The 11,343-nt window shown below is 48.5% G+C and overlaps 1 protein-coding gene across 1 annotated transcript in view; it reads left to right on the top strand.

The window, feature by feature from the left end:
• Positions 1-11,063, top strand: part of DPH1 (diphthamide biosynthesis 1) — a 106,075-nt gene extending 95,012 nt beyond the window's left edge. The window contains 2 exon segments of the mRNA XM_061561927.1: positions 10,618-10,868; positions 10,870-11,063. Of these exon segments, the coding sequence (XP_061417911.1) occupies positions 10,618-10,868; positions 10,870-10,900 (282 nt within the window). The 3' untranslated portion in view covers positions 10,901-11,063.
• Positions 11,064-11,343: the final 280 nt, after the last annotated feature.

Genomic DNA, 11,343 nt, shown 5'->3' on the forward strand with positions numbered 1-11,343 from the left:
CCCCGCCCTCCCCATCCCCCCCCCCCGTCACTGGCGCAAACAGGGGACGGGCAGAGCGGGCGAGCTGGGTAATGCTTAATCACCCGAACGTTTCCTGGGGGGGGGGGGGGCGGCGTGGCCAAAAACGGCACTGCTGGGGCCCCGAGACATTAACCAAGAAGACACAACACCAAGGGCACGGTTATTGCCTCGCCGCATTAATTCTGAGCGCGTAGCGCGGAATCAAAAGCCCCACGTTGGCTTGGAGGAGGATGCTTGTACGCGCCCGGGCCAGTTTTGCCGATTCCACTGCTGGACCAGGGACTCCCTGAAGCTGCAGCCTTCAATCGGAGCCATTAGCAGGAGAATACATTTAAACAGGAAACGTCTTAAATTTCGATTTAAAGCTTTCGTGACTGCAGGGATTCATCTTCTTGGTTCTTTCGGTAAAGTCACGTAGAATGGAAATAATAATATAATAAAAATAAAACATAATGCAATAATTATTTTCTTATTTTGGTATGGAAATAATAAAATAATAAAAATATACCATTATACAATAACTATTTTATTATGCTTTCTTTTTATTATTTCCATTCTACGTGACTTTACCGAAAGAACCAAGAAGAGGAAACGTCTTATTTACGTGGAAAGCGGCGACAGCAACTTTATATTTGCGTCGACGTCGTCGTCGTCATCGTCGGTTTTCTATCCACTGCTGGATGAAGGCCTCCCCCACACCGTCACCATCCCACACACTCCAGCGATGCCACAATCCAAGCTGATCTCATCACTCCGTCTCTGCGGTGATGGTCGCCCCCTCCGGAACGTTTCTTTCCTTTTGCTGCCTTTCTGTCGCCAGTGTTGTCATCCAATGAGCTCTTGCGATGCGTTCGAGCCCAAACCACTTACTTTTATGTAAGATAGCACTCATTACGCATGAAGTGCTTGTCACAAATGAACCACAATACTTCTAGATTTGAAGCTTTCGTGACTGCAAGGATCCATACTCTTAGGTTTTTTCGGTAAAGTCATGTAGGGAAAAATAAATTATAAAAATAAGAAACAAATGCTGAAGTGGGCAAATGCTCAAGTGTCCACTTCAGCATTAGTTTCTTGCTGTGGTTGTCCCACCTGATGACGGACGCTTGTGTTGCGCCCGAAACGTCGTACTTTATTATTTTATTTCTATAATTTTATTTATTTATTTCCCCCTACGTGACTTTACCAAAAAAAAACCTAAGAGTATGGACCACAATACCTTGCTGATCTCATCAAGGAGCGTAAACCATCATCACGCGAAATCCGGTCATCTCGCAGCGGCTTTTGGCTGACTGTCGAATAAAGACGGTCACCGCATCGCGCGCTTTCAGATGCCCTTTTGCGGCTGTCTGGAACCCTCTTCCTTCCGATATGAGGAAGGCACTCGGAGCTATGCACTTTAAAATCTAGATTGAAAACGAATTTCTTTAGAAGTGCTTTTTGTGTTTAGTTTGTTGTCCTCCGATTCGCACGGTTGGCTATGTACCGTGCGAAAGAAGTTCAACGTACATACATCAACAGTCAACGCATTGTCTGTGATTTGCATTTGTTCCCTGATCCATGTGTTGCTCATTCCGTCTCTTGGCGTAATTCCCAGCGTGCACCTTTTGTTTTCGCGCTGCTTTGTGCACTCACCAGCTCCTGTTCCATTTTCTTTGCCACTGTCCACGTTGCTCATTCATACGTCAAGATTTGCGTGCGATGATTCGAACGGAAACGCAGGAGGTGCGCGTTCGTTTAAACAACAGTGGCATTTATCAAACATCTCATCGGCTACGTTTTACCTTATCTCGAACGTGAGAGAAAATTCGTTTTTCTCTCTTGCAGCCAGCGGCCAAACTACTGCTGCCAACTTTTGAATTTTCCATTCCTGCTTTATTGGTGTAAAGCGGTGGCACAGCGGTTCGCACGGCGCGCTATAAACTCGCCCGGACCCTCGACTTGGTTCTCTGCCACGGCTAACATCAATGGCACCACGATGGCGAGATGTTGATTACCTCACCTGGTATACCGGAGGTCGTGGGTTCGATCCCAACCCTGATGCCTGCGGCTGTATATTTGGAGTTTGCATGTCCCTCTCTCGTGGTCATGTGGATTCTTCTCCGGGTCCTCCAGTTTTTCCCTCCACATTTATAATCAACATGCATTTTAGAGTATTCGGCTGCTATAAATGTCCATGTGATGATAAGCCACTTCGTTGAGATATCATTCGTGGCCAGGTCGCTTTTGATAAAGAGCTTAATAGCTCAATGGGAATTACCTGGAAAAATTTAATTGAAAAGTATAGTTTTTAGTTTAGAATGATATCTGAAGCCCCAACTCATCAAGTCAGTCCACTACCGGCACTGACCAACACGCTAAATTATAGCCCAACAACCCCCTACTGACACGACATGGGGAGGCCTGCACCCAGCAGTGAGTTGCCAAATGGTGGTACATAGTTGTTATTTATTTTCAGTGCTAAGGGTGGCATTGTTGGGGGAGGGGGGTTGTTTTCGTCCATACTTCACCACTTTCGGCAATGCAGGTTGGTGAGCTGAGCGCAACCGGCCTGTGGCACAGCCTCCGCTCCCAAACCCCCCCCCACCACCACCCTCCCCCTCGTCGATCGTCGGGAGGGGGAGGGTTGCGGTGAACGGGGGGGAGGGCTCGTGTCCGTGCCGAGCGGCGGGGTCACGCACGTCGAGGAGCTGTCCCATCGCGGGGGAGGTCGCGCCGTGTTGGGGACGGCGCCTCCACGGCTGCCCTTGGTTTCGACTCTCGTTACAATCGCGCTCTAATTGGGATGCTGCCGCCGCCGCCGCCGCGGTGTTGTGGTTGGCGCGCACCGGAGCCGCAGGTCAGAGGTCGCCGTTACGGTTCGATCTCTCCCGGCGCGCGGCAGTCTGTCCGCTCGGTCGATCGGCCGCTACGAGTTTGGTAGGATAAAATGTGGGTACTCCCCACCTTTTCCAACACGTATTGAGCAGTGCAGGAGACCAGGCACAAATACTCGCTCAAAGAGGGCACCTTGAAATGCTGACCCTGACGCCGCTGGCACACGGTGGCCCACTCTTGACGTCACTGTGAGCGAAGCAGGCGGTAGGTGTTGTATTATGGCTAAATCACATTTTGTTCTGGATTGCCGATAGGCTGCAAGACTTAAACATATTTAATTATGTGTGGATTAAATTACTTGTACAGACACACACGTGCACGCAGGACTTGGAAGCGCGATTGACCATGTTTCAGCTATGACGTCAATTTGTGAAGCAATCGCCGCCACGCCATTGTTATATGGCCAAGGGCATGGTTGTTATCACGCGTGTACGCATGGCTTTTTCTTGTAGAACAAATTCTCGGGGAAATCGACCGAACGCTCATTCGTATTCATCTTTCCATTAAAGACATTTTACCAGCCTGAGTTAGTCATAGGTGGTGATAAAATAGCGACTCGTTTGGAATCTACGTAGCGATCATTGCCCCCCCCCACCCCCCCCCCCCCCCACTGTGAAAACTTGGCAAGACCCTCCTGACAGAGAGTCGTGACACTCATCATCGAGGCTTCTTTAAATCGAGGTTGAAAACCCATTTCTGTAGAACTGCTTTTTGTGTTCAGTTCATTGTCCTTCCCCCCGCACCTCCGATTAACATTGGTGGCAAACTACGGTGCGAAAAAAGTTAAACGTACATCCATACATACAAACAACCCTAAGAAGAAGAGGAATAATAATAAATGATAGAGCGGAAGCCAGGGAATGATCTTCGTCCAAGAGGACCCCCACCACCAAGGAGATGGAGCAATGAAATGAACTCCTGCGCAGGTGCCAGGCGGATTGTTTCGTTGCAAAGCCGTGAGAGATGGCGACGTCTTGGGAGGAGGCCTCCATCCAGCAGTGGAATAATAATGATTGATGATGACTGACGGCGATGGTGATTATGGGTAATTGGCATGTGACAATTGTTAATCGTCACCACCCCCCCCCCCCCCCTCCGATGAATTCGGAAATCGTTAATTTTTCGTCTTTTTTGTGTCAGTTTAACGCGTAGGCTTTCGCGAATCAATATCCATCGGGGCAATTCTGTCAACATCGCCTGATGAAGTTGGTTGTAATTGCCAGCAAAACGTCGTACTCGGATTGTAAATGTTGTGAGTTTACTGCCCGACAAACCGGTGTGCTGAAGTAGTAACTAATTGGCACGTTTTTTTCAAGTGACCAACCTTACTAGTTGGCTGAGTCGGGTGGTGGTGAGTTAACGGCACATTAATATTCACGCAGTCTCACCCAAACAAAAACCTTTATCATGGCTCCTTTGCATCGTTTCTCAGCTCTCATGTCCAACTCGTTTGGACACTTGCATACACTTTGATGAGAATCAGGACAGAGATTTATACTGTACTAGCTTTACTACCCGGCTTCGCCCGGGACTTGGATTCACCACGCCTGGCCGCCTTTGTTTCCCCAGTGGCGATGTTCACACACCACACCACTTACTCGTTTGAGGCTGAGTCGACCTAGGAGAGGCCCAGGACCGGTTCAAATAATCGTCACCAGTGGTGGCTGTGAGCGGGAATCGAACTCGGGTCGCCGGGTTCGTAGCGCAGAGCGCTAAGCACTACACTACAATGTGTTACGCTTCCACATGCGCGGGTCACATGACAGATTTGACGTCACAACTCGCTTGCCTTGCAAAAAATCTATGCATTATTGAGCTCCTCCCCCCAAAAAAAATAAGTGTATTTTTTTAATTTTTGCATGGTGTACAGTCTGGAAAGTACCCACATGGCAAATTTCAAGTTTGTTGCATGTCGGGAAGTACGCTAAACATTTTGAACAGATACACATAATCACAACTTTGCCTTTTATATATTTGGAGATGAACCCGATGAGCTATGAAGCTCTTTTTCGCAGATGTCCTGTAGGTGGCGGGTCAGAACGTTACAACAACAAACAATACACAAAAACATGACATGAGTGCAAAGTATAGGAAAGGCTAGCAAATGTACGCAATGTTCAGGCCATTATCCCAAATGGAACAGCATAGTATTAGCGTACAATTTGCACAGATTGTAAGTAATTGATTTACACACATGGATTTTATGCCGGTATCACAAGCGTAAAAGTGGATCGTGATGGATGATTCGTCACTTATCCTAACGCTAGCTTTCACGTTAAAATGAAGTCGTAAGTTATTCAACGTTTACAACAGACACTTTGGGAAGACTGCCTTGGCGTGAAGACGAGTTGATTAACTCCGCTTGTGAATGCAACCGCATTGCAAGTTGGGCTCCCCAGCGAAACGCATTTCACACAAAAAATGTTTGTAACAAACCGGTCCGTCGTACAATAATTATAATTGTTTTTATTTTCAATTGTCAGACCCCGGGCCAAAGGCGACATTGACAAATGTACAGTATAATTTGCTCAAACGACCAAAATCTTGGCAGAGCCCCCAGTCCCCAACTCCCTCGTTGGTAAAAAAAAACCAGAGATCCACTCTGCTTAGCAGTGCAGAAAAGCCAAGGTCACGGCTAGGATTGATGATGAAACCCTCGCCAAGTCCGCCAACCTCGTGTTTATTTCCCAGTATAAAAACACACTTAAAAAATTCTATTTAGTTTTGGCAATGATCCCCTTCCGTGCGGCTAATGTTGGTGTAGATCGACAACTGTAATTTGACGTTGAGCCGGTTGAAGCCAGAGGTACGGAATCGGAATGTGTATTTATCCTGGAGGAATCCGATGAGCTGCGGAGCTCTTTTTCACAGATGTCCAGCAGGGGCAGGCCAGAACGTTCCAACAACACAGAATGCAAAGTATAGGAAATGTAAAAAAAATCACTTAAAAAAAAAATATTTAAAAAATAATGCTACTATTTTTATCTTACCAGGTAAAGCCCACTCTGAGGCATTAACTTAGAGTTTCAGAAGCGACCTGGCCACAAATGATAGCTCAACAAAGTGGCTTCTCATCACGTGGAAATGTACAGCAGCGGAGTCACAAGTAGCGCGGGAGTGGTTGGTGCGCATCTCTGCCGTCACGATGCCTCCTCCTTCGTGACGGTGAATCTTCTGTTCTGAGCGACCACGGTACCCCTCGCACACCGACGGAGAGTTTGTAATTTTCCATTCGTGCGTCGACTATCCGCATCGTCATGACGTTGAACCACTTGACGTTTTATTTGTTGGTGCGCTGCCACGTTTCTTAAATCTCACCCCCTTCCATTCCCTGCCCCCTTGCCCGCCCACAGCCCCGCCCGCTGTAACTGTCCATTCAGTTGCATAAATGTGTGCACCAGAGTTAGTCTGTGGTCAGCAGGTCGGTCTCTTGTGGTGGGTTGTCTGTATGTTGAACTTTTTTCGCGCCGTACGTCGCCAACCGTGATAATCGGAGGTGCGGTAGCTCCCAGCTCTTCCCAGACAGTGGCATGAGTCGGCAATCGCAGAGAGCTGCACCTTTGCCAAGCACAACATTCATTTTCTAAAAGTAATTAACGTTTCTCAGATTTGTTTTTGCTCAGTTGGCAAATTAAATTTTGCTGAAGCAGGACAGGTGCCTCTTAAATTTCAGTGATTCCGCCTCCACCACGTCCCACCTAACCGCACCCCATCATCAGCACCGTCGTCGGCCTGTACGCTGCGTGCTTTGAGAACACGGCTCGTCAGCTCAAGGTGGAGCAAAAAAAAATCCATGCTGAATGTATGATTAGAGGGTGGCAGGGGTGGTGAAGATGTAATGCAGTATTCATTGGCACGACGGCAGTGCCTCATGGATACTAGATTGTGTTTCCTTTCTATATTTCTTTTAAAAAATTCGTGAATATAGCCGGGAACATCTCTCGCTGAGTTTTACAGACTGTTTGAACCCTGATGCCAGGCACGCAATGGACTTACTCCTATGAATTCCGACAGTGGATCTTTAAACTAAACTATTAACAGTAACTATTTTTTATTTTACCCAGTAAAGTCCACTGAGCTATGGCGCTCTTTTTATATAACGGACCTGGTCACAAATGATAGCTCAGCGAGGTGGCTTATCATTTGGAAATGTATAGCATGGAGGGGAAAACCGGAGGACCCAGAGAACAATCCACATGACCACGAGGAGAACATGCAAACTGCAAATATACAGCAGGCGTCAAGGGGTCGGGATCGAACCCACGACCTCCTCTATACCAGGCGAGGTAGTTAACATCTCACCACCACGGCGCTTCTTTAACTTCCACGGTGATTTTGATTTAAAGCTTTCGTGACTGCAGGGATTCATATTCTTGGTTCTTTCGGTAAAGTCACGTAGAAGGGAAATAATAAAATAATATATATATATAAAACAATAAAAATTCTCACGACGTTTCGACTGCAACACAAGCAATCATCATCAGGTGTGAAATCCACAGCAAGAATATTTAAAAGTTTCAAATTTTCTTGCTGTGGATTTTTATTGTTTTATATTAATATTATTTTATTATTTCCCTTCTACATGACTTTACCGAAAGAACCAAGAATATGAATTCCACAGTGATTCATCTTCTTGGTTCTTTATTACTTCCCTTCTACGTGACTTTACCGAAAGAACCAAGAAGATGAATCCCTGCAGTCACGAAAGCTTTAAATCGAAATAAAATCCACAGTGATTGTTTCGTGGTTAATATTATTATAATCACACCAGCAGTAATAATCGTGGGCGGCCACTGGATTGAAACTTGCGAACCTCTGCAGGCAGCGTTAGGCCCACGTCACCGCCCGGAGCTGCTGTCCGTGGAACTGACACTGGGAGCTGTGACTTCACGCGAGGGGCAAAGGGACAGGAGTTAATTCCACCACTCGCCTTTGACTCATTGGCGCAAGCAAGGCATGGGGGCGACACGAATAGTAACAATAAATAAACTAATAAATACATCGAACGGCTCCTCCCTCCCCACCAACACACACGCGCGCCAACGCGGACAAAAAAAATAAAAAAAATTACACTCGACCGTCTTCTCTAAATACTTTGTTTATTTTTTCTCGGGCTCTGATATTTGGGAATTGGTTTCAACGCCCCCATCATGCCTGCCGATTTTGACATCTGCTCCCCGTCACTTTGATTTAATGCGAAATCGTCGCTTGGCGGGTCAGGAGATAATGAGCGTAGCCAGTGGAGCAACGCCGCTCAAAATTCATGACTTTTGAAGGGACACAGATGCCACAGGGCGAAGTGAAATATTTCATTTGTGGAATCTGTTGCATTGCGAAATAAGTCTAGGGCACTCGGAGCATGAAGAGCGAACATGTTTCTTGGTCGGCCGTTTAATTCTGTAATTGAAGTGAGATGCACGTGACATGTTGCTGCTGCTGTTGTTGGTGTTGTTATTCCTTCTTTCTTCTTTATAATCACACTCGCTGCGCACAGGGCCCAAAGGCCCAAAATGCCAAGCGGCCAGCAACAATCAGCTCCGTTAAAAGTCGTAAGAGATTCACAGTTAACGCGTTTTTTTCAAGTGAGCAAGGTTTTGAGAGCTTGGGGAACAAGGCGATGGGAGGGAATTCCAAAGTCGAGCTGGGCCTGGGAAGAAACAGAGAAGAGACGTGTTTTGGCCTGCAGCATGATGAGTGAATGAGTGAGTTGTGCGAGTGGGTTGGTGAGTATATGGGCGAGTGGGTGAGTGAGTGCATGGGTCAGTGAGTGAGTGAATGAGTGAGTTGTGTGAGTGGGTGGGTGGGTGAGTAAATGGGTGAGTGAGTGAGTGCATGGATCACTGAGTGGGTGAATGAATGAGCAATTTACGTGAGTGGGTGGGTAAGTAAATGGGTAAGTAAATGGGTGAGTAAATGAGTGGGTGAGTAGGTGAGCAAGAATGTTACTGTGACCTACGGTAATGATGGTTGAACGCAGTATGGATGGCGACGAAAAACACGGGTCGAGGAGTCGACGAGCGAAGATCCACGGGAACAGTCAACCGTGGCAATAGCGGTAGAAGAGTGGTGGAGAGGCGACTGACCGCCGGTGAGCGAATGAGTGTCTGACCGTCAATCAACCTCGACTGCTGCTCGTTGAATTCCGTCGAGTGCACCGAGGTAGGAACTGGGTGCTGCACCCCAGATGTTGACAAGAGAATTATTTTGTCATCTGCTTCTCAGAGGTGGAATGAAAACTGAATTTTGAATGCGGTGGCTCCTAGCCTCTGTGCCTTCTCCCCCTCCCTCCCCGTTACAGTATTTATTGCCGTTTGCTATAATAATAATGCAATTTAAAACGCGCGCAAATTTGCGGACGTGAGGGCCGCAACTCAGAGGCGCGGAGCCAAGCTCAGAGTCGCTCGAAAGCGTGGTTATAGATGTGAGTTTTTAAGTGTCTCCTGAAGGAGGCGATTGAGGTGATGCTGAGAATGTGCAGAGGGATTGCGTTCCAGACTGTTGGGGCTATGAACTCATAAACCATGTGTGGCAGTCATGGAACAATTCAAATCGCTTCCCCTGATGTTTTTAACCTGCCTCGCGATATCAACCTTCGCCACTGCTGCCGCTCTCCATGTCTGCGGCGCTCTGCCATTACCGCACAACCCCCTTGCCTGTTGTGTTTCCTCCATTCACCCCGTTCGCCATAACCCTTTCGTTTGCCCCGCGCGCACACCGGTAAGGCAGCAACGCCAGAACGTCACCAGGCCTGGTGCGCGCACATCTCCTTGAGGAATGGAAAATTAACGACACGAGCCACAGTAGTGCAACACTTTGCCATGCAACCCAAACTGTGGATGGTTTAGTCAACCCATGGAGACACACAGAGAAACTGATAAAGACACAGAGACCCATAGATAAACATTCAGATATATAGAGACCCGTAGGGATGCATTAAAGAGCAGCTACATTCGTGCGATTGTGACTATGCAAAGCAAACTGTGGACCAGTTAGTAAACCACTGTAGTCTGCACTTTTCAAAGGAGGAGGACGAACAGCAACACGACACGAACTCTCTTCTGAAGCCTTCTCGTCATGTGCTAGCATTGACCTCCTGAGCACATTGCCGCACGCAAGAGTAGAATCTAAATCCACTGCTGGAGGAAGGCCTCCCAGGCCGTCGCCATCTGTAACAGTCTCGCATTTACACTCATGCGTGTGGCGCCTGCACAGCACCAGATTCCATCGCTCCATCTCCGTGGTGGACGTTAGCACCACGGTAGCGAGATGTTCACTACCTCGCGTGGTATACAGGAGATTGTGGGTTCAATCTCGACCCTGACACCTGTATATTTGGAGTTTGCGTGCCTCTCTCCCCATGGTTGCGTGGATTTATCTCCAGGTCTTCTGGTTTTTTCCTCCACATTTAAAAGTATTTGGCTGCTAATAAATGTCCACGTGATGATCAGCTATCGTTTGTGGCTGAGATCGCTTCCGAAAAAAATCTGCGTAGCTCAGTGGGCTTTACCTGGTAAAATGAAAATAAAATTGTTTCGTTTTTAGTTTAGTTGGCATTTGCCAGTGCCGAAAGACTACCTGTCGATTACTCTTTTGGGTCCGCTCGGGTCGCCCGCGTCCCACGACGACGAGACGGCTTTGGACCCTTTGGCACCGTCGCCGGTGACCGCTTTTGACCTTGACCCCCGCGGGTTTCGTTCCTCTCTGTTTGTGCCGTCGCAGCGCGAGGCCGCGAAAGGCGGCAGTCCTGCCGAGGTGACGACGACGGAGACGACGGTGACGTCGGCGACGTCTTGCGTGCGGGACTGCGGCTGCGTGAAGGAGTCCGGCTCGGACGCGCAAGCGTCGCAGCGCGCCGAGGTGGCGCTCGGCTCTGCGCCGTCGGAGGCCGGCGAGGCCGCCCCCCCCACCGCGCGCTTGGAGCCGGGCGGCCGGATGAGCGCGGAGGACGGCTCGGAGCAAAGCGGCGGCGGTCAGGACGCAAGAGGAGCCTGAAAAAAAGTAGTTTTGTACAACTGCAAGATTGCACTGAACTTGCCTGCAAGTGGCACAACACATTTTCGGGGGCCTTACCCGTTGACGCTTATCAAATCACGCGTCGCTGTTTCGTGATTTCCCTGCACCTGTCAAGTCACGTACACGCGTTCATTAAAGTAACTCGTAAGTCATTGGTTTGAAATTCTTTCTTGACGCACACAAACTCAGGGTGGCAAAAGTTCGAGGTTTTTTCTCGCCTCGGGTTCCAGGCAGCTTGCTCATGCCTCTGGCACGGGCGAGTCAACCGACATTCACCCGCAAGGTGGTCGTGATTGTAAAGCATCAGGATGGATTGGGCTTAGTCAACTCCCCTCCCTCACCCCTCACCCACCCCTCCCCTGCCCCGCCCTTACCCTCCCCTACCCTCCCCTGCCCTACCCTCCCCCTACCCTCCCCCTCTCTTGCCCCTAC

Source organism: Lethenteron reissneri, chromosome 28 (assembly GCF_015708825.2).
Source record: "Lethenteron reissneri isolate LAM-NWPU_2019-01 chromosome 28, ASM1570882v1, whole genome shotgun sequence".
In the NCBI taxonomy this organism is placed as follows: domain Eukaryota; kingdom Metazoa; phylum Chordata; class Hyperoartia; order Petromyzontiformes; family Petromyzontidae; genus Lethenteron; species Lethenteron reissneri.